At 42.7% G+C, this 24052-nt stretch overlaps 3 protein-coding genes across 5 annotated transcripts; 1 reads left to right on the forward strand and 2 right to left on the reverse strand.

The window, feature by feature from the left end:
- Positions 1–723: 723 nt before the first annotated feature.
- LOC139549322 (high mobility group nucleosome-binding domain-containing protein 3-like) lies at positions 724–4084 on the reverse strand. Its single transcript, XM_071359691.1, has 6 exons — positions 3841–4084; positions 2437–2460; positions 2319–2348; positions 2159–2197; positions 1912–2043; positions 724–1696 (listed from the first exon to the last, which is right to left on the reverse strand). Exons 1-6 carry the CDS (start codon positions 3856–3858, stop codon positions 1637–1639), a joined length of 303 nt encoding a protein of 100 aa, XP_071215792.1. The 5' UTR covers positions 3859–4084; the 3' UTR covers positions 724–1636.
- A 391-nt stretch (positions 4085–4475) lies between these two features.
- Positions 4476–17081, forward strand: LOC139549321 (guided entry of tail-anchored proteins factor 1-like). Of its 3 annotated transcripts, none has more exons than XM_071359688.1 (5): positions 4476–4631; positions 6352–6517; positions 15849–15916; positions 16077–16191; positions 16519–17081. In XM_071359688.1, exons 1-5 carry the CDS (start codon positions 4542–4544, stop codon positions 16590–16592), a joined length of 513 nt encoding a protein of 170 aa, XP_071215789.1. In that variant the 5' UTR covers positions 4476–4541; the 3' UTR covers positions 16593–17081. The 3 variants fall into 3 exon arrangements, with proteins under 3 accessions (XP_071215789.1, XP_071215790.1, XP_071215791.1); XM_071359689.1 differs by having other exon boundaries at positions 4496–4631; positions 15849–15889; XM_071359690.1 differs by lacking the exon at positions 4476–4631 and adding an exon at positions 5653–5922.
- A 298-nt stretch (positions 17082–17379) lies between these two features.
- LOC139549323 (lebercilin-like protein) lies at positions 17380–23151 on the reverse strand. Its single transcript, XM_071359692.1, has 8 exons — positions 22841–23151; positions 20829–21106; positions 20058–20300; positions 19694–19831; positions 18861–18930; positions 18628–18761; positions 18363–18453; positions 17380–18071 (listed from the first exon to the last, which is right to left on the reverse strand). The coding sequence occupies exons 1-8, from the start codon at positions 23130–23132 to the stop codon at positions 17464–17466; spliced, it is 1854 nt and encodes a 617-aa protein (XP_071215793.1). The 5' UTR covers positions 23133–23151; the 3' UTR covers positions 17380–17463.
- Between the last annotated feature and the right edge of the window lie 901 nt (positions 23152–24052).

Raw genomic sequence — 24052 nt, forward strand, 5'->3', positions numbered from 1 at the left:
GATGCTATTCAAATATGAAAGTTTTGATGTCACTGTTATTAGCGGCATCCCTTCAAGACACAACCCATTCTGTATTTACGGTACAACAAATGTCATGTGTTAAAAAAAAAATCATATTGAAAAAAGAATGACATATGCAACAGATATGAAAGTTTCATAAGTAGGTATAACTGAGTAGTTACTTATAAAAAAAAGCATAACTTTATGGATAGTTATAACTGTTATTAATAGGTAACTAATTGGTTTAAATAGTTAATGGGCCATCAATTAGATCCAGCTGATTTTTGGCCGATTTTTTCCTGAGCGGATGGTCGGGACCGGAACATAAACATAAATACTGTGCACTCTGCAAATTTACACAAGAAGCCCAACGGATCATTGTAGGCTATTAGAATTTATTCCGAAAACTTGGGGGCGGGGGAATAAAATCAATAACGGGACGAATTCGGGCCACAAGTTGACAATCCCTGAAATATTGTGATTGTCATGCAGCTACTCGTCAAATAGCCTGAGGTGGTGTATGGCTACACTGGCCTAATATAATTAGACATATGCTCAATATTTGGCAAGCACCCAAAAAAAAATCACACATTTTCAATCAATATGGTATAAGAGATATTACAGAGTATTTAATCAATGCATAGTAAGTGTCTGTGAATTAGAATATCACGTGTATACAGGTTTTACTTCACTTGTGATCAATAAGAGAACAGAGAAAACAGAGAAATTACAACCATTTAATTAAATTGGCATGTTTATATCAATCATGACACAGATACAGCTACAAAAAAAGGAGAAATACTGTACATAAAATCCTAAAACCACATGTAAATCTTGCTACAGCTGCTATGTTCACTTGAAAGATTAAGTGAAAGTACAGTCATGTTTATCAGTATCCCCAAAAGGATAAGCTACAACCAGTATGTTTAACACTGTAATGCATTTCATGTTATTAGCTTGGCTAAAAACACATGAACCATCCCCATTCCTCACAACGTACCATTACATACTGCATAGAAATTATGAAAAAAACTTAGTTTCACAGCAGCTATATCAAATGTTATTGCAATGCCATCACCGAACAGAGTCAAACAACATTTAACATAATGCACAGGCCTGACGAAAAATCCAGTACATGTACTAGGGAGGATGATGATGAACCATAACTGTGGATTCATGAAACAGTTAATATTCATAGAGCACAGCTTAAACAGTCACCACCTTCCTACCCATTATAAACAAAAATCAAACAAGTATTATTGTGTATAAACCCCCCAACCCTTCCCCATACAATACAGGTTAAATAAACTGTCCCTCATAAAGCCAATGGAATGTTAGTGTCAGACAAGCTCTCCCAGTTGAATAACAAATTCCTGATATTGACATGATTGCATGTCATTGCTGCAAACCTGCCCCCCTCCCTCTGACAACTGCCCCAGACTACAAAAGAAAAGGGAAACACACAATGACCATAACTTTTCTTCCAGAGGTGTAAAAAAAAAAACAGGGGGGAAAAAGTGTTTATACAATCTTACTACTACACAACCTGCCTTTTCTTAAGAAAATAGTTGATAAAAATATTCCTCTGCATTGTACAAGAAAGGAGGTACGGGGAGCACTGGCAAGTGTAAGCATATTATTCTGCCTCATCCTCCTCTTTCTCAGGCTCATCTGCATCAGCCTCTTCTGCTGCCTCCTGGAGGATGAAAAAAAAGAACATTCTCATATTATAGGATAGTTATTTTAGGTCTTGTTGGTTACACAATATTTCTGTGTGTGGGGGACAAACAGCTGTCAATGCCAATTATAATAGTTGGCCTGTTTGTAATACCTAATACTCCTGATTTTGAATGCTGTATATATCAGTGGCATGGTATATCGTATAATTGAAACTAAACCAACAAGTCTTGCCTCCTCATCTTTGGTCTCTCCATTTTCTGCCGGTGCTGCTTTTTCCTCAGGATCTTCTTTCTTCTCCTCAGGCTTGACCTTCTCTACTACCTCCTTTACTTTTTTGGGCTTGGCTGCTGCCTTGACTGGTGTCTACAAGAAACAGACAAACATGAGATACATGTCAATGTAAAAATGCATAGTACGCATAATAATTGGGTTCTTTTTGGTTTCAGCAAAAGTTGACAATTACAACATTTGTTTTTACCTTTGTCTTAGGCTCAGGTTTAGCCGGAGTAGTGGGTTTCTGCAAAATAATGAATATTTGATAATTAGTCCAATTACAAATAGACAATAGCATCTATTAATCGAAAACATCATAAATAGGCTATACAACATATAAATATTACGATATATAGTAAACTTACAGATGACAACCTCGTGGATCGCCTTTTTGGCTGGTGAGAAAAACAAAAAAGTTAAATCAGTTATTGCAGAAAAATAATTGATTTATAATGGACAAATATAATAGCATGAAATACTAACCTCGACTTCAGTGTCATTACTTGCCTGTGGGGGTGGGGGGAGAGAGAAAATAAAATGTTAGTAAAAACCAAGAACAACAATCCCACATTCATGGATCGGGAGCGGCCGGGAGAAGTGGGAGTGTAATGCTTGGGGAGGGGGATGGGCTCACATGCTGTACCCCCGCCGCTCCACCCCCAAATTAACGAGGGAATTATGTAATCTGAAACTGTGTGGGGGAGGGTAGGCTAACGTATTTACATTACTATGCCATTTGACTTTTCCTATTGTCATGATGCAAAAATAGAGCCTTTGTGGTACCAGTTACCGGGAGAGCGACAAGTAAAACAGTATGTTATAGTCAGGCTTTAGTAGCCTGTACACATAAAGGGCAAATAGCAGCCCCCCCAATCCACCAGCAACACACGGAGATTGTGTTACATGAAGGCATCCATCCACCCGCCATGTCAACCAGTCTACTGTATGTTCCCGCCATTAGTAATATCTATAATTTCCTGATCCACCCTTATACGATCCCTTATGCGCTTTCGTGCATGTCCAGAGAAATTAAATGTTACATAATGCAACATTGTTGCATTATGTAAGACAAGAAATACGCACGAACAAATATCAAAACATTTTTTTTATTACCGTGACCACCTATAATTTAGGTGGTCTTTTTCTTTAAAAAAAAAATATTCTATGACCCCATTTAAGTGATACATAACGCTGAGTTGTCGATGCCTTTCGTACTTCCAAGGGCTGCCATGACACTCCAAAGACTGTACCTTTCCATGCCATAGGGTGTCGCGCATTACACTACGCTTTACTGCACACAGGACACAAAGTGATAATATAGGATGCCACACGCGTCTGTTTTTTTTGGATTAAAACGGGGCTATTAAAAGTATTTGAATACAAAACGTGAACTTAATATGTAGGCGATTAAAGCACTTCCAATATTCACAAAATATCCTATAGTTCATGCACGCATTTCTGCAATGGCAACATGTAGCTAGCTTACTTACATCGCTGGTGGGTTACACCCCTTTGTCTGATCTCATTGCTGAGAAGGCTATTAACCTACTTTACATGAATGAAATACCCAATATATGCGTCAAATTAAATGAGATGATTACGTTACTTAAATAAAAAGCACAAGCTGCGATAGTTTATCATGTACGGGTTATTAAAAGGAGAAAGTGAGATCGAATGGGAAATGTTACCGCACTAAGTAAAAAGGCGCCACTTCCATATCAACAAGACAGACACACAAAAACACATTCAGACTTTAAAGCAAACGTGTTACATTGTATCAACCATATTTTAGCGTACATACAATTGTTGCAGCTATTTATAAAACACCTGTGTTAAATTATATATTGTAAAATAAGGTTTAAATTAAAGATACACAATCCAACTTACTTTGCTTCTTTTCGGCATGGCTGCTTTACTTGTATTGTCTAGATAATAAATTAGCCTTCTCAGTTACTGAACATTCAGTGCAGGCTTCTGAAAGTGTTCGATGTAACTCAGTCAGCACCTTCAGAACACACTGTAACTAACATAAATGTGCCATCAGTAGGCCTACGTACAGAAACGAGCTGAAACCGGATTGGATCCCCCTCTCTATATTATATTCCTTATCCTACCAACCTGACGGCCAATGCATTCTCCGCCCCTTGTTGCCATTGATTGGCTTTAAGGTCCAGGCAACATATTTTTAAACCATAGCAAGTTACCTGTGTGGGTATGTTTGTATGCCAATCAGTCGTTCCAACTTTACATTTTTATTAAAGGGGTGGGAATAGCTGGATTCAAAATTGTGTTATTTTCGTTGATATTATATTAGAATAATATACACATACTGTAAATGACCCTTATAGAATTGTCAATATTATTTTATTGAATAAAGTAATTTAGTAAATTTAGCCTATGTGGATGAATTGATATATTACATCTTCTTATGCATATATTTTGCACATTCTCATAATGATTTGAAGTTAATAAAATATGCTGTATTTGAATAAATAAGAGTTTCTAATGTGAAAATCAGCCCATAGTTCAGACTGGATGTGTCTTCCATTTATGATGAGCGCAGCAGCAACAAAGGTTGATAAGAAAAAATGGCTGCCGGGTGCGCTTGGTTCCTGGTGCTGGGATCTGTCTTTTTGTGCAATCTCTTCAAAATACTGTTGCCGACCATTTCCTCTTTCGTAAGTAGGGGTTATTTAGGCATTGGTAGTGTGAGAAATGCAGGGTTGGCTTGTAAATCATGTAATGTTTTGGCAGATTTGCACAGGTTAAATTAGCTAGCTTGCTATTTCACCTCTCGCGCCCCTCAAACAACGAAGCTAACCAACCATTCCATCCTGTTGGCAAATTGTTACATTGGATCATGGAAGGTGTGTTAGGCTGATAATATTGGCGGGTAGATAATGCCGTGTAGTTATCTATTGGGTACAGATTCAAATAGCAACCATAACATGTCAATACATCTGAGGTATTATGGTATTTCTAGCCTATAGGCAAAGAATATGGGTTGTCATAATCTGGGTGGGTCGAGCCCTGAATGCTGATTGGCTGAAAGCCATGGTATATAAGACCATATACCATTGGTATGACAAAACATTTATTTTTACTGTTCTAATTAATTTTGTAACCAGTTTATAATAGCAATAAGGCACCTCTGGGGTTTGTGGTCATGGTATGACACATACCATGACTAAGGGCTGTATCCAGGCACTCCGCATTGCATCGTGGTTAAGAACAGCCCGTAGATGTGATATTTTGGCCATATACCACACCTCATTGTGCCTTATTAAGCAATATACTCTTAAACCAGGTGTTGCATGTTCTCATGCAATAAACCATAAATGACCCATGGAGGCAGAAAATACTTGTCACTTGCCAAGGCAATTTCATTACAAAGAAAATAGACTTTACAATTAGTAAAACATTTGGTATCCTACATGTGAATGCAATTCACGAACATCATTGACTATCAGAACAACACATTTATCAGGATGACGTACAGTGTTTATCGGACATAGTACAACTTTCCAATAATTTTGCACTTTTGTTGCACTAGCTCACAAACTCTAGGCGGCATTCTGCCTTCTCCCTACAGTTTTCAGCCATTAGCTTTGTCCACGACTACCTCATGTGAACTACAATCCTGACGCTGTGTTTTAATGTTTAGGAACATCAATAATCATCACTTGCGATTCGGCTTTCGAAACATATGGCCCTTATCTTTCACCAGGGAGAAAGAATGTTTCAAATAAAAAATCTACACTTACTGTAGCAGTTTTGCACAGATACATACAGCTATGGGGGCCTCCATCCGAAGAAACTACACTTCCTCTACACTTCCCGAGTTACACTTACACACAGGTGTTCGGAGCATGCTAATTAGCACTGGTGGCCTGCCTCTTGGCTGCCATAAACAAGCGCTGTAATATGGAGATATGGCCGCATAGGAACACTAACCCTAAACCTATCAAGGTGTGTTTAAATTTACCTTTATTTCTCGCTGATATAAAAGATAAGGTCCTTTCTTATGCTTCCAAAACCGTAGCTTAAGCGATGCGTGTTAATGTTCAGATTGAGCGTCGGGGCTCTTAACAAAGTTCCACTGTATAGAAGACACCTTCGTCCAATGAATTATGTGTAATGAAACTGAGTCATGATCAAGGGAAAACTGGTAACAATCCCAAAGTTATCTCCTATCAGAAACCAGGCTAAACATGTAGTGTATTAGCCCTGCTGCAGCAGATGGTGCTTTTATTCCTTACGTATTTTGTCATTTCCCATTGAAAATGACAAAAAACATATGGAATAATAGCGCCATCTGTTGGCAGTAGGCCTAGTAGTGTGTTTTTGCTATGTTCTAGCAAAATATAAAATTAAATGTTTGTCTGTTGGGATGTGAAGCTGTCGAAGGTCCTTCAGAACGATGCTGAGCAGGAGAGGGATATGAGGGCTGAGATCCAGGAGATGAAGAAGGAGCACAACTCCGTTAGCATGATGGATGAGTTTGCCAGATACGCCAGACTAGAGCGCAAAATCAACAAGATGACTGACAAGCTGAAGACACATGGTAAGAGAGACACACAATTTAAAGTGGGTTTAGGTGGTCAGTGTGGCAGGGGGCGTGGTCGGGCCAGTTGGCTCTGCTGAATTTCTCTACACCCCTATCTTGGCCATGTAGAGAAATTTCCTGCAGTTCTACACATTTTCTCCATGGAGCTGAGATACATTTTTGCAGTTTTAAAGTAAATTTAATGCAATTCCACATTCTGCAATGGAGCCAAGAGAAAATTGTTTTAAAGCTTATTTCTTGCAATTCGCCATTGCTAATACTGCTAAATTCATTGCTTTGGAATTTTCAATTCCACCTGATATTCTAGCTTTTATAAAGGTTATTTAATTTAAAAAGATATGTCTTTTAAATTTTCTACATACTTTATAGCTGGTTTTAGTTGTTTTAAGTTTACACTGAAAGTGTTTTTCCATCCCAAAAATGTATTGTATTATTATCATTTTTTTTAAATTTAACACTGTTCGGAATTAGGTGGCCTGAAAAAATGCTTAGGCTGCCCGGCCAGAGATTGCAATGGCAGAAAAATCCCTGATAGTGAGTAGGGTTGCCATTTTGGGGAATATTCAGAGGTGGAAACTCTCCATGGGAATATATGGGAATTAACGGAAATACATGCAAATTAATATTAATATAATTTAAATGTAGATGTTTTTTGCATTGGATATATTTACCATATCATATGGAGACAGAAACATAAACATTTTACCTTATCATAAGTAGACATAATTGCAAATTATTACATCCTTCCAATAGAAATAAAAACTATTTAGTTACAAATTGAACTTTAATTAAATGAGTTGACTCTTCACATGAGATGATTTCACTGAACAACAAAAGAAAGGGGATATTGAATGATCCCCAATGATCCATCGCATCACCCAAAAACGTTTTCAACATACATCTGTAAAATGATAACCAAATCTTTCGTTTCTAGACTGTCTTCCTCTCAGGCTTCCATGTCTTCTCCCTGGACCTCCTTAATGTCCACCTCTTGAACATCAGACTCTGAGGCCTCATCTTCACTGTCTCTTTCCAACCTTGTTGAGGATGACTCGTTGTCAGGCTCAAAAAGCCTCAAATTTTCTCGGATGGCCACCAATTTTGCAACCCTTGTATTGGTCAGCCTGTTGCATGCTTTGGTGTGTGTGTTCCCAAACAAGGCCCAGTTGCGCTCTGAGGCGGCTGATGTTGGTGGGATTTGAAGGATGATGGAGGCAACAAGGGAAAGAGCCTCACATCCACAAAGTCCTATCCACCAGGTGGCTGATGAGATATGTTGGTATGACTGCCATATTGCATCTCCATCCCAAAGCCCTTGCTTGGAAGTGTACTTTTCCAAACTGCCAAAAACCTTGCCCTCATCCAGGCCAAGGTGGTGAGACACGGTAGTGATGACACCATAGGCCTTGTTGATCTCTGCACCAGACAGGATGCTCTTGCCAGCATACTAGGGGTCCAACATGTACGCTGCGGCGTGCATGAGCTTCAGGCAGAAGTCTTCATGCTTTTTGATGTATTTCAGAACTGCAGTTTCCTCTGCATGGAGCAACAGTGAAATGGACAGGGCAGTAAGGATTTCTTCTCTTACATCTGCAAGCAGAGTCAACATCAGACAGGATGGCATTGTCTCCCTCAATCCGTGCAATGGCTACAGATTTCAGGAGTTTCAGGCTGCTTACCACTCTCTCCCAAAATACATAATCTAGGAGGATCCTCTTGATGGGGCTGTCCATATCGGCAGACTGTGATATGGCCATTTCTTGGAGAGACTCCTTCCCCTCCAGGAGACTGTCAAACACGATGACAACACCACCCCAACTGGTGTTGCTGGGCAGCTTCAATGTGGTGCTCTTATTCTTCTCAATTTGCTTGGTGAGGTAGATTGCTGCTATAACTTGATGACCCTTCACATAGCTAAACATTTCCTTGGCTCTCTTGTAGAGTGTATCCATTGTTTTCAGTGCCATGATGTCCTTGAGGAGCAGATTCAATTCATGAGCAGCACAGCCAATGGGTGTGATGTGAGGGTAGGACTCCTCCACTTTAGACAAAGCAGCCTTCATTTCCGCTGCATTGTCTGTCACCAGTGCAAATGCCTTCTGTGGTCCAAGGTCATTGATGACTGCCTTCAGCTCATCTGCAATGTAGAGACCGGTGTGTCTATTGTCCCTGTCACACCCTGATCAGTTTCACCTATCCTTGTTATTGTCTCCACCCTATCCAGGTGTCGCTTGTTATCACTGGTGTATATATCCCTGTGTTTCCTGTCTCTCTGTGCCAGTTTGTTTTGTATGTTCCAAGTCAACCAGTGTGTTTTTCCTGTGCGCCTGCCTTTTCTATCCTCTTTTACTAGTCCTCCCAGTTTTGATCCTTTCCTGTTTTCTGGACGTTACCCGCCTGCATGACAATTATGCCTGCCCTGACCTTGAGCTTGCCTGCCACACTGTACCTCCTGGACTCTGAACTGGTTTTGACTTTTTGCCTGTCCACGACCATTCTCTTGCCTACCCCTTTTGGATATAATAAATATCAAAGACTCGAACCATCTGCCTCCCGTGTCTGCATCTGAGTCTCGCCTTGTATAGTACGAACTGGCCATGACAGACCCAGCAGACTTGGACCAGCTCCGCCATGCTGTCTCCTTGCAGGGAGCCACCATTGGGTGGCATGAGGATCTACTGTTGGACCTTTTGGAAGGGCTTCGTTCCCTGACGGAATGTCACGACCAAGGGTTCAAGGCTATCATGGTGCGAATCAGTGAGTTAGCTCATAGGCAACCTGCCACCTCAGACCTCCCAACCACCCACTAACCTGTCTACTATCAGTGGTGGGTTTGTACAGCCTACCCCGGCTCCCCGAGAACCCTGCTTAACACCTCCGGAGCGATATTCTGGGGATCCTGGAACCTGCCGGGGTTATCTTTCTCAATGCTCCCTTATTTTTCAGCTGCAGCCATCTTCATTCCCTTCGGACCGGTCGAAGATAGCGTATATTATTACGCTAATATCAGGAAGGGCGCTCTCCTGGGCTACGGCAGTTTGGGAGCAACAATCCGCCATTTGTTGTCATGTGGAGGATTTCATTGCGGGGTGAGGAAGGTATTTGATTCTCTGGTATCCGGGAAAGAGGCGGCCAGTAAACTTCTTGAATTACTTCAAAACTCCAGTAGTGTGGCAGACTACGCGGTTGATTTTTGCACGTTGGCCGCCGAGAGTGCCTGGAATCCGGAGTCTCTTTTCGATACCTTTCTTCACGGATTATGTGAGGTGGTAAAAGATGTGCTAGCTGCTCGGGAATTACCGGTGGACCTCGACTCCCTCATCTCCCTCACCATTAGAATTGATGGACGCCTAAGGGAACGCAGGAGTGAGAGGTCTGGTCTCGGGCACACTTGTTGATCCGCTATGGCTCGCTCACCTTCGAAGGAATCCGGAAGTTCCCAAAGGCAGTTTTTCAGAGAGGATACGAAACCCCCCGAGTTCCCTCGTGAATCATCAATGACGGGTTCAAACTGTTGTCTGTACTGTGGAGGGGCAGGACATTATATACTGTAGCTACCTGCCCTCTTAGGAAACCTTTGTCTCAAGTACTCTGGTGAGGCAGACTGGGAGTTCCCTATTTCCCATCACCCGCGCACCTTTTTTTTGTGCTTTTGCTGTGGGGAGACCAGTCTGTCTCTCCGATTGCTCATTGACTCTGGGGCTATATATTTCAGGTAACCACAGTGAGACCATACAGTTCCTCCTTATTGCATCTCCCCATGTTCTGGTTGTCTTGGGATTTTCATGGCTCCAAAAACACAACCCTGTTATTGACTGGACCACGAGCTCCATCCTGGGTTGGAACCAATTTTGCCATTCCCACTGTCTTCAAGCTGCACAGCCTTCCCCCAGACGTCTTGGTCAGGGTGTTAGCAAGGCTTCGGATGTTTCTGCCATTCCCACTGAATACCATGACCTCCTTGAAGTTTTCAGTAAGCCACGTGCTACTTCCCTTCCCCCCGCACCGTTCTTATGATTGTGTCATTGATTTTCTCCCAGACACCACACCACCTCAGGGTCGGCTATATTCTCTATCCGGGCCGGAGACCAAGGCTATGGAGGAGTACATAGAGGAGTCTCTGGCTACTGGGGCCGTCCGTCCGTCTGCATCTTCTGCCGGCGCAGGGTTTTTCTTTGTGCCCAGGCCCTAGGACCATGCCTCAGGACTACCTGGCATGATGACTCCTTGCTGTCCCCAGTCCACCTGGACGTGCTGCTGCTCCAGTTTCAACTGTTCTGCCTGCGGCTATGGAACCCTGACCTGTTCACCGGACGTGCTACCTGTCCCAGACCTGCTGTTTTCAACTCTCTAGAGACAGCAGGAGCGGTAGAGATACTCTCAATGATCGGCTATGAAAAGCCAACTGACATTTACTCCTGAGGTTCTGACTTGTTGCACCCTCGACAACTACTGTGATTATTATTATTTGACCATGCTGGTCATTTATGAACATTTGAACATCTTGGCCATGTTCTGTTATGATCTCCACCCGGCACAGCCAGAAGAGGACTGGCTACCCCTCATAGCCTGGTTCCTCTCTAAGTTTCTTCCGAGGTTTTTGCCTTTCTAGGGAGTTTTTCCTAGCCACCGTGCTTCTACACCTGCATTGCTTGCTGTTTGGGGTTTTAGACTGGGTTTCTGTACAGCACTTTGAGATATCAGCTGATGTAAGAAGGGCTATATAAATACATTTGATTTGATTTGACCCTGCATCCGTGCATTGACTACTGGGGACTGAATGACATTACGGTTAAAAATCGGTACCCCTACCACTCCTCTCCTCGGCTTTTGAACCTCTTCAGGGGGCCACCCTTTTTCCCAAGCTGGACCATCGGAATGCCTACCACCTGGTTTGGATACACGTAGGGGATGATTGGAAAACAGCCTTCAACACAGCCAGCGGACATTATGAGTACCAGGTCATGCCGTTTGGTCTCACCAACGCCCCGCTGTCTTCCAGGCTTTGGTAAACGATGTGCTCCGGGACATGCTAAACCGTTTTGTGTTCGTCTACCTTGACGACATCCTGTTTTTTTCCCGGTCTGCCCAAGAACATGTTCTTCATGTCAGGCAGGTCCTTCAGCGCCTCCTGGAGAACCAATTGTTCGTGTGAAAGCTGAGTAGTGTGAGTTCCACCGCTCTACAATCGCCTTTCTGGGATATGTCATTGCTGAGGCTAATGTCCAGATGGATTCTGGTAAGGTGAAAGCAGTGGTGGATTGGCCTCAACCTAAGTCCAGGGTGCAGTTGCAACGATTCCTAGGCTTTGCTAACTTCTACCACCGTTTCATTCGGGGTTACAGCACCCTGGCGGCCCACCTCTATGCACTCACCTCTCCCAAAGTACCGTTCACATGGTCTCCAGCTGTCGACAAAGCCTTTGTGGACCTGAAGCATTGGTTCACAACAGCACCCATTCTCATCCATCCGGACCCGTCTCGTAAATTTGTGGTTGAGGTTGATGCTTCTGATGTTGGCGTGGGGGCCAGACCAAAAGCTTCATCCCTGTGCCTTCCTGTCCCATCGTCTCAATCCTGCAGAGAGGAACTATGACGTAGGCAACCGAGAACTCCTGGAGGTCAAGATATCATTGGGAGAGTGGAGGCACTGGCTGGAAGGAACAGAACAGTCATTCTTGGTCTGGACCGGCCATAAAAATTTGGAATATCTCCGTACAGCCAAGCGCCTTAACTCCAGGCAGGCTCGGTGGGCTCTCTTGTTTACTAGATTCAACTTCACCGTTTCCTACCTCCCAGGGTCCAAAAATGTTAAGCCTGACGCTCTCTCCCGCCTATACAGTTCCTCTGCCACACCCTTGGTCTCCGAAACCATTATCCCTACCTCAAGCCTTGCAGCCACAGTACGTTGGGGTATTGAGATCCTGGTTCGCAAGGCACAATGCTCCCAGCCTGGACCTGAAGGGGGCCCGGCTAACCGGCTGTTGGTCCCTAACTCAGTCCGGTCCCGGTTCCTGGAATGAGCTCATTCCTCCAGGCTAACCTGTCATCCAGGTTCCCGTCGTACCCTAGCATTCCTCCGACAACGTTTCTGGTGGCCCACAATGGTTCCTGACGTCTCTGCCGTTGTCACCGCATGCATGGTGTGCGCCCAGAATAAGACTCCACTGCAAGCTCCTTCTGGCCTTCAGCCACTACCGGTTCCTCATCGTCCCTGGTCCCATATCTCTCTGGACTTCGTTCACTCGGCTTCTCCCGTCTGATGGCAACACCGTCATTCTGACAGTGGTGGATCGGTTCTCTAAGGCCACTCATTTCATCCCTCTCCCCAAACTTCCCTCTGCCAAGGAAACGGCCCAGCTCACGGTTCAGCACATCTTCCGGATCCATGGACTCCCGGTGGATATGGTTTTCGACTGGGGTCCTCAATTCTCATCTCAGTTTTGGAAGGCGTTCTGCACCCTAATTTGGGCGTCGACCAGCCTATCCTCCGGATTCCACCCCCAGTCGAACGGCCAGTCGACGCGAGCTAACCAGGACCTTGAGACCACCCTAAGATGTCTGGTCTCAACCAACCCCACTACCTGGAGCTGACAACTGGTCTGGGTGGAGTATGCCCGGAACACCCTTCCCTGTTCAGCAACGGGACTCACCCCATGGAGCACTCAAAAGGGGAATCAACCTCCGCTCTTCCCAGAACAAGAACCGGAAGTCAACACCCTCGGCCCAGATGTTCGTCTGCCGCTGTCGACGTACCTGGAGAAGAGCTCGGGTAGCACTTCTCAAGACCAACTCGAGGTATCGTCAATAAGCGGACCTCCACCAGACTCCAGCTCCCCACTACCGCATTGGCCGGAGGGTATGGCTGTCCACACGGGACCTGCTCCTTCGGGTAGAGTCCCGCAAACTGTCCCCCCGTTTCATTGGTCTGTTTCCATATCTAGAGTCCTTAGTTCCACTGCTGTCCGTCTCCTTGTTACCCCGTACCCTCCATATTCACCCTACGTTCCATGTGTCTAAGATTAAGCCAGGGTCTCACTGTCCTTTGTCTTCTGTCCCCATGTCTCCACACATCATATAGTGCCCATGGCATTTTCCTGTAAAGATTAAAATAAAAATGTAAAAATCCAAATACAATTCCATGTACAGATAAATAGTTAAGCAGTTAGATTAAACAAGTCCAAACAGCTGAATTAACACTCCTCAGTTAGCAGGCTCAAGCAAGCTAAAACCCACATGGTAGCAAAAACTAACTAGCAGAAGTTGTTAAGTTAGAAATGATTTAAACACACTTTGCCATAGGCTACTAGTTTACAAAAAATCATGTATCTCATTATAAAATATATTCAACCCTCCCAGTATTGTAATCAAAAATTACCAGAAAGCATGTAGTCCTTGGCTCAGACAGTGTAGTAGTGTGGACTCATCATCTTATTCCTGTGCAAGATCTTGAGAATCAGCTGTACATGTGATGGAAGAGTGCACTGTACATGTGATGGAAGAATGCACTGTGCATGCAGAGGGTTGCAATTCCATTGAATTGGGGATAGTTTAACCAAAATATGCCACAAGACCTAGAGTTGCCTTATGTGTATCCCACAAAAAAACTTCACTGTTATAAGCTAACTTTTTTGATGAATTTAAGCAAAATTCCCGGGCTTAACATCCCATGGTAAATTTCCGACCCTTTTTGGAACCCTAATAGTGAGACATTATCACACCTTTGGGGGGGTTAGATGAAAGTCAGACTTTTACTATAGCTCAGTGCAGGCTGGTGGGAGGAGCTATAGGCTGTTTGATACTGTTACATTGATTCCATTCCAGCAGTTAAGATGAGCCCCTCCTGTAGCTCCTCTCAAATCAGCAGATCTCACAAAGTGCTTATACAGAAACCCAGCCTAAAACCCCAAACAGCAAGCAATGTAGATGCAGATGCTATAGCTCCATCATTTACCTTCTATATAAGATAAGGGGCAAAAAGGCGGGAAACCAAATAATCCATACCTCTAGGTTTTTCAAACTGCTCTCTGCTGCCTATAGGGGACTTGCATGTTAACGCACCATGCGTGGACAGTGGGAGGTGGGGTTTAGATAACAGACTGAGTGTTCACTTGGGGGCCTGTTGTTGCAGTTGCTGCTTGTTGCTCTCCTTCATGTCCAGGCCATAGCTCTGAACTCTACAGAGGCAGGAAGCATAGTATAGAGCTCCATTACGAGTGTGTCATACAGACACACACTCCATTGACTATCAGACAACAACCACATGTCTCCAACAGCCATTTGACGAGTTAATGTCATATGAATGACAGCCTTTGCATTACACTATGGCGCCTGCCCTGTAACCGTAAGGGCTATGACCGAGCAAACAAGGAAATACTATACTCAGATGGATTTTTTAAATTTTTTTTTTTATTATGTTAAGGACAAATTCTCAGGAATGAGAATTTGTTTGTTAGTTTGGAAAACATTCCTCAGTGGATTTCTGTTACAGTATTATTTTGTTTTTGTACAGGGGCAAATACAGGTTGTGGCAAAAACCCAAAGGCAATTTTTGGGGTTCTGTTTAAAATAACTAGTTTTGAATTTGTCAAAATGGCCAAAAAAGTCCACACGTTCACTCTTTACCACATTGTTTAAATGAGTCACAACGCAGGTGACCTTGATATATGGTGTTTTATATGTTGTCTCAGTTCAGGGCCACTGCCTATCAATCAACATGCCTTCAAGTTCAAATCCTGTTGTTCAACGACAGGAATATTTCACTATTTTGGAATCAAAAGCATTTTCACATTGAAATGCACCACATGTATTTCTCCAGTCATACCCGAGTGGCGCAGCGGTCTAAGACACTGCATCTCAGTGCTAGAGGCGTCACTACAGAGCCTGGTTCGATTCCAGGCTGTATCACAACTGGCTGTGATTGGGAGTTCCATAGGGCGGCGCACAATTGGCCCAGCGCCGTCTGGGTTAGGGTTTGGCTGGGGTAGGCTGTCATTGTAAATAAGAATTTGTTCTTAAATGGCTTGCCTAGTTAAATAAACAGACTTTTTTTTTTTAAATGCACTGTATACACTGGTCACACATCAGTCTTATTTGTCCATACCATACAAAGCAGGTTCTATTCCAATGCATGTTGTGTAGTATACACTGAAATTAATTGTGAAGAACACACAAGGCAACTGTTATTAGATCTGCCAAAATTCCTAACATGTAATGTATGTCTGTAGGCATTTTAGTGGATATTTCTTTGATATTTATAGAATGGATACCAATAATTAATTTAGATAGTTCCTGTGCAGATTGGTCATTTTTGTTTTTTCTTCTTACAGTCAAGTCAAGAACTGCTCAACAAGCCAAAATGAAATGGATGGTGAATATAGGTTTTTATATCCTGCAGGTTAGTTAAACATATTTAAATGAGAAATACAGTATGTCCTATATTCTTTAATAGGTACAAAATATACATACACATTTTAAAATGTCAGTTGTCACCACCAGAAGACATGCACAAGTAATTCTGATGCACTGAATCAGGCTGTTTTCTCGTGTCTCTCTAGGCTGCTCTGATGATCTCACTGATTTGGAAGTATTATGCTGACCCAGTGACTGTTGTACCCAGTAAGTGGATTGCCCCCCTGGAGCGGCTGGTGGCTTTCCCATCTAGAGTAGCAGGTAAATTGTGTGATTTCAACACCTGAGAATTGAGGCCCACACTTGCTTTCACTGTGGGTAAATTAATTGTAATCATTGTAAAGTTTAGTGTTTAATGTGTAAAAGACCTAGTCTTGGCTAATTATAGACAACTACTGAATGTCCCTTTTATTCGGTCTCTATAAATACTGAAGATAGAATCACATGACTCTTTTTCATCTTAACATGGAATTCAAAACTCTGTTGTATCCAAATTACACTTTCTTTTCTTTTGAAAACTGTTATCAAATACTGCTAACCGACAACTCTGACGAAACCTATTTGAAACCAGTCTTTTTATCCTTTCAGGTGGTGTTGGAATCACATGCTGGCTGGTGGTGTGCAACAAAGTGGTGTCTATTGGTCTACATGCTGTTAGCTAAGGAATGGTATCTTCTCATGTCTTATTTATTCCCCAAATGTTCTGAGAATGAAGTCAGGCAGTGTTACTCAGCGCTTTGATATTAAAGTTTAAACCGGTACTGTTGGTAAGCACTTTTTTACAAAGCACTCCATATTCAAACGTTGCCTTACATTGCCAGTGTTATTGCACATATTTGACGGTCTCTCATGTTGGCTTTGGAATTGGATGTTATTTCATAAGTTGCTACTCTGCGTAATGATTGTATGAGCATGTTTTAATGACCATGTATTTAAATCTCATTCCAACTTATTGAGATGAGTTGAGCAAGAAGTGTGAAAATTGTTTAATTGTTATGTCATTTTGTTATTCATGTTAATTGTAGGCATGGTATGTGGCACATTTTCATTTGCTGAACTAATATCACAAAGTTTACTGTTTGGGTTTTGGAAGTGTTGAAGTTTGCATGAGAAAATATGCGTACTTCAACACAATAAAGAATTTGAAATCCGAAGGCCTCAAGTGTTGGTTGTTCTTAGCATCTTGGGTATTTTACAGAAGCTGTTACAAAATTTTACAATGTACCATTGTGGCATGGGAATGGTCTTCATTGAATGTTGCTTTCATTACAATCTGATTTCAAGGGAGTTAAGGAATTCGTCATGAGCAATAGTGTCAGAGAATGTTTGATGCTCTAATTATAAACAGATAGCTTAATATTACCTCTGTAACAAATAGTTAAACAATACTTTCCAGGTATATAACTCACTATAAATATCACGTATACAAATACTCCATTTAGCAATGCGTTGAGTTGCCATGGCAGATGAAAGATTTATTAAAATAATCAACTTGTGAAAATAGATTATCATTTTGTATTGTTCTTGGGTCAATCAAAAATGATCTTGGTCTCTCCCAGGTGAGACCGGGCTAGCATCTCCTGTATGGTGAGATGACATTCTGTCCAGGTCTGTGCTTTGAACTCTGGATCTGCCTGTCTTTGTGGCAATTGGATCAGTGATTGGGGCCTGGCCGAAAAGCTCTTTCATCAAGCTGCTCTTCTTGCTGCGGACTACACCATCCTCCGGTTGAGGGCCCCTGGTGTCACGCCTTTGCCACTTCTCTGCTGGTAGAGGGACAAAGGAGGGCTCATATGCCCCAGACCCAAGGTTCTCCACCCTGGCCTGGCTCTTGATGTATCTAGGAGGGCTCTTTCTCAGGCTGTGGGTATGGCTGGTATAGGCAGGCTTTCCACTGTGTAGGTTCTGGATGGTTTCTTTGAATTTGTAGAAGCGTTTGGTCCTGGGAGAGGATTCAAGGGCCTTGTTGGCACGTTCTGTATTCAGAAAATCCTCCAGAGTGTACCGGACCTGGCTTTCAAATGGCTCTGTTTGATCTCCTGAAGCCTTCAGGGAACTCGCTGCCTTCTCTGCAATGCAATCCTCCTCACCCTGAAGCTGAGGATCCTCCTTGTCAGAATCACCATCCAACTCTCCATCCTCTGTGGATAAATATGATAGTTGCTTGCATTTGCGGTTGTTATTCCCCCAGATTGTTTTGGGATATAACATGACACAGGAAAGGTTATTTCAGTCCTGTTAATTACTATGACACGTGAGCTTGAATTATTCCCAATATTGGAGTGTTTTGTGTTTGCATATACTGTGACTGGAGAGTACATACAAGACTCTTCAGAATGTAATTAACCATTTATTTCCCCAATATCCCCTTCGCTTTGCAGCTGTCCATTGGTTCTCCCAATAGTCTGTAGTAAAGTTTAAAAAATCCTTACCAGCAAAGTCTTCATTATTGTTTGATCCTCTGTCATCCACTAACGTGTCTGCTGCGTCACTTCTGTCTGTGAAGTCGATGGCAAAGGACTCCTGAAAAAAACAACCAGATATCAGCTTTACACTGGAACTCACTACACAAACTTTTATCAAGGAGTTACTCTCTTGCTTTTATCAGTCAATATTGAATAAAAGTTTTATTGACCATTACCCATTTATACAGCGTTCTGCACAGAATGTGAGAGAGAACGAAATCCATTTACATACCCAGCTCAAACTCTTCTGCTTCTCCAACTCCAGATGTTGGAGTGAACAGGCATATTCTAGTTCAAGTTGGCATGGAGCCTCAATGGGGAGAGAGGATAAGTCATCTGTTTGAACATATTTAGTTTCTCTTGCCCCTGTAAATGTGAAAAGATATTCAGCCTCAAGTAAAAACAAATAGTTTGATCTGGATCATGGGTTGAACATGTTAAAAGTAGCTCATAATGTCTTTGTACCTTTTCCGTTCCAGCCATTTGGAAATCTATGTGAGTAGATATTGTGGATCTCCAATTCTCTCTCTTTTTCCTATATTTCATGTTAAATGCGTCAGTAAACCATTTCTCAAGAATGCAATATGTACAATAAATGTTACTTTCTCAAATGTAGTGTAATCATCCTGATATCTGTTACCAGGCTGGTTTGTTGCCAGTTGACTGACGACTCAAACTGAATTAGTCCGCTTCTCTGATTACTTTGTTTTGTTGAACAAAACAAAGTAATCAGCGATTGGATAATTTCTTACCAATTAGATTAGAGTATCAAAGCCAATGACACATTTTCAAAACGCTGCCTTACCCATGTGTGTTCTGGCTCTGGCCCAACCCATCGGTTTCTGGGACCAATCAGAAGGGTTAGAATGTGTTTGCGTTCTAGAAATCGTCGGGGAGGTACTCAGATCCAGGTTCATTGCGGAGAAGAAACTAACGTCTATGGGTGTGGCATAGCGTTTGGGTAGCCAGGCAAGTTTACAAGAGGGAAAATGGGTATTTCGCTTCATTAAATTATGGCTTTTGAAATACAGCTGTATTAGACACCCTCTTGTGTTTACATTGCAGTACTGCGAGTTAAATGACTGTCACTCTTTCAAACAACAGTACTGTTCCAAATCTACTCAGATCTGGAACAGTTTACCTACACTGATTGTACAAAACATTATGAACACCTGCTCTTTCCATGATATAGACTGACCAGGTTGCGGGTGGGGTGGGGTACAACTCAATATTAGGAAGGTGTTCCTAAAGTTTTTTACACTCTGTATGTTGCTGCTCTCAAGTACTTATAAACTTACTTTGATTTTTTGGGTCAACAGACTGATCTGTGCCTGGAGGTAATCAGACATCTTTCTGGCCTCATTCGTCTTCCTTGTTTCTGTGGCAAGATGGCGATTGAAGGATATCTGGCTCAGCTCAAAATTTCTTTCCAAGTCCTGCAACACACAATATATGTAAGTTTCACTACAGATATAACATTGTGATACTATGTGTACAGTATCAATCTAGCATAACTGTATTGACCCTGTCCACCTATATTGGTTTCCCCGTAGAAGACCAATACAGATGGACAGAGTTGAAAACCCAATCAGTTTCAATACAGACATCCACCTGGCCTGTGAACATGGAGTCAGCCCTGCCTTGTGAGTGCATGTACTGTACCTGTATCCTCTTGTTCTTCCTGTTCAGGTCCACACTGATCAGGGCCAGCCTGTGGCTAAGCTCTTCCCTCTCTTTCAGGCTGCGGTCCTCACTGAGCAGCTGCAGCCTGTGCAGAACGTCCTTGGTACGCAGCAGCTCCTCCTCCGTGCCCCGCAGACGCCTGGACAGACTGTTGCGGCGGATGCGGGCTTTGCGCAGGAGCTCCTGCAGACCGCGCACCTCATTGCCGTGCTTGGCCAGGACCTGAGGGTGTGGGTGGGTGCAAAACATTATGATCTTAGCCAATGCTACAAGATCAGATTAATGTTGTTAGCTGATGAGTTTGTTATAGCTGTGTTACAGATCAGAGTTTGTTATAGCTGTGCTACAGATCAGAGTTTGTTATAGCTGTGTTACAGATCAGAGTTTGTTATAGCTGTGTTACATATTAGAGTTTGTTATAGCTGTGTTACAGATCATAGTTTGTTATAGCTGTGTTAGAGATCAGAGTTTGTTATAGCTGTGTTAAAGATTAGAGATTGTTATAGCGGAGTTACAGATCAGAGTTTGTTATAGCTGTGTTACAGATTAGAGTTTGTTATAGCTGTGTTACAGATCAGAGTTTGTTATAGCTGTGTTAGAGATCAGAGTTTGTTATAGCTGTCTTACAGATCAGAGTTTGTTATAGCTGTGTTACAGATCATAGTTTGTTATAGCTGTGCTACAGATCAGAGTTTGTTACAGCTGTGTTATAGATCAGTTATTAAAGCCCCCAGAAAAACTGTAGCGTACCTGAGGAAGGCCACTCTGTGAGTCTTGGAAGCGCTGTAGCGCCACCGTGTGGCGGACCTGGAGCTGCTTTAGCAGTTTGTTCTCTGTGGCGACACCACTCAGCTGCTGCTGTAGCTCCCACACTTGGCTGTTGAGCTCCTTGATGCGGTGCCTGTGGGCAGACCTAATGCGGTGGTTTGGGCCCTCCAGGAGCTTGATTGGAGGGATGAGAGAGGCCTTGCGGTTCCTTAAATTAGTGTTTTTCTTCTTTTTGCACCACTGCCCTCCCTTGTTTTGCGCTGAGAGGAAAAATGTGCCTAAGTGTGATGCGTACATGGGAATATGCTGCAAACCATCTCTGCCTATAGGCCTACACTTACGGTACATTTGGAAAGTATTCAGACCCCTTGACTTTTTCCACATTTTGTTACGTTACAGCCTTATTCTAAAATGGATTAAATAGTTTTCCCCCCTCATCAATCTACACACAATACCCCAAAATGACAAAGCGAAAATAGGTTTTTAGAAATGTTTGTATTATGTATTAGAAATAAAAACTGAAAAACTTTATTTACATAAGTATACAGACCATTTGCTATGAGACTCGAAATTGAGCTCAGGTGCATCCTGTTTCCATTGATCATCCTTGAGATGTTTCTATAAATTGATTGGAGTCCACCTGTAGTAAAGTCAATTGATTGGACATGATTTGGAAAGGCACACACCTATCTATATAAGGTCCCACAGTTGACAGTACATGTCAGAACAAATATTAAGCCATGAGGTTGAAGGAATTGTCCGTAGTGCTCCGAGACAGGATTATATCGAGGCACAGATCTGGGGAAGGGTACCAACAAATGTCTGCAGCATTAAAGGTCCCCAAGATCACAGTGGCCTACATCCTTCTTAAATATAAGACGTTTCGAACCACCAAGACTCTTTCTAGAGCTGGCCGCACGGCCAAACTGAGCAGTCGGAGGAGAAGGGCCTTGGTCAGGGAGGTGACCAAGAACCCAGAGTTCCTCTGTGGAGATGGGAGAAACATCCAGAAGGACAACCATCTCTGCAGCACTCCACCAATCAGGCCTTTATGGTAGAGTGGCCAGACGGAAGCCACTTCTCAGTAAAAGGCACATGACGGCCCGCTTGGAGTTTTACAAAAGGCACCCAAAGGACTCTCAGATCATGAGAAACAAGATTCTCTGGTCTGATGAAACCAAGATTCAACTCATTGGCCTGAATGCCAAGCGTCACGTCTGGAGGAAACCTGGCACCATCCCTAAGGTGAAGCATGGTGGTGGCAGCATCATGCTGTGGGGATGTTTTTCAGCGGCAGGGACTGGGAGACCAGTCAGGATCGAGGGAAAGATGAACGGAGCAAAGTACAGAGAGATCCTTGATGAAAACCTGCTCCAGAGCACTTAGGACCTCAGACCGGGGCGAAGGTTCACCTTCCAACAGGTCAACGACCCTGACCACATAGCCAAGACAACTCAGGAGTGGCTTCGGGACAAGTCTCTGAATGTCCTTGAGTGGCCTAGCCAGAGCCCGGACTTGAACCCGATCGAACATCTCTGGAGAGACCTGATAATAGCTGTGCAGCAACGCTCCCCATCCAACCTGACAGAGCTTGAGAGGATCTGCAGAGAAGAATGGGAGAAACTCCACAAATACAGGTGTGCCAAGCTTGTAGGGTCATACCCAAGAAGACTTGATGCTGTAATCGCTGCCAAAGGTGCTTCAACAAAGTACTGAGTAAAGGTTCTGAAAACGTATGTACATTTCTCCTCCCCGTTTTTTATGTGTTTTTTTTAAACATTTGCAAAAAATCTGTTCTCGCTTTGTCATTATGGGGTATTGTGTGTAGATTGATGAGGGGAAAAAACGGATTAAATCCATTTTAGAATAAGGCTGTAAAGTAACAAATGGTGGAAAAAGTCAAGGGATCTGAATACTTTCCGAATGCACTGTATGTCATTAAAGCTAGGCTGTCTGTAGTAATGAGAAGATATGAAATATCAGATATCACATACTTCGTGTTTTAGCTGTCTTCGTGCCTAGACCTGGCTTCTTGCTTGGTGAGAGGGCAAAGGTCCTATTTGCAGTAGTGTCAGCCTCCTCCTCGTAGTCTGACTGGGTGCATGACCCCTGAGAGTCTACCCTGCTGCCTGTCCTACTGCTGTATCCCCTGCTTGACCTGGAGGGGGTGGACTGGCCTGAGGAGCAGCTTGAGTCTACATCCCCTGCTCCAACTTCATAGTTAGCATCGTCCTGCTGCACTATGCCTCTGGTGTGGTGTCTCAGACCCAGAGACATGTCTCCCATGCAAAAGATGAGCCTGCACCAGTTTCTGTAATATAGCAGAAAGATATCCAATTAGTTGAAGTAGTTCATTTAGCCACACTGTATGTTAAATTATAAGAATCAAAGCAATCTATACTTCCAACTATAGCGTACTTACATTATTTAATACTATAATCCGTTTAGCTAGCTATCTAACGTTATCTAGCTAGGTCTAGCCAATTGAAGACACAGAGAGAGTGAAGACAATCATAAGCTTGATTGAAAACCTTTCCTGACTTCAACTATTCTACATAACTAACAACCAAGCCTAATAATTCCCCATGCCAAGGCTATCCCTACATTCAATTATTAAAATATCTAAATGTTTTTCCCCCCCTACTCGCATTCAGTTGAGTTATTATTTATCTTCAATAGCAAGAGACAGTCATTGACGATTATGTTGCTGGCTGGCTTTCTCTGAAAATGTATTTTTGGTTGCCCTAGAAACAAGCGTTCTCATAGAATAGAACAATGGGAAATGTAGTTGTCTGTCTACTGAACCGCTTTGGAATACGTTCTAATTATATGGTTAAATCACAGCTCATAGGACATTTATTTGAACTGACAGCTTTTGGGAGAATTTAAAAACACGCCATCCTAATTTGTAAATAAACTCAAACTGTTTTCAACTAAACCAATTATATTAGACTTAGTACAAGTTAGTACTTAGTACAATTGTTGTTTTGATCAACTTTCAGGATATACTACAATAAAAAAACGACACACTAGCCTATAATAAACATGCACACTGTAGATCTACAAAAATAACTGTTAGGCCTATAGATAATCATGGTCCAACAGCATACATTTCACCTGCTGCTTTAACTCTTGGTTTTGTTTTCACTAGTTGCTCTGTTGGGCAGTGGCTATTTCTGTCCATATATGCACTATGCATGTAGCTG

This window comes from Salvelinus alpinus, chromosome 22, assembly GCF_045679555.1.
Source record: "Salvelinus alpinus chromosome 22, SLU_Salpinus.1, whole genome shotgun sequence".
NCBI classification, from domain to species: domain Eukaryota; kingdom Metazoa; phylum Chordata; class Actinopteri; order Salmoniformes; family Salmonidae; genus Salvelinus; species Salvelinus alpinus.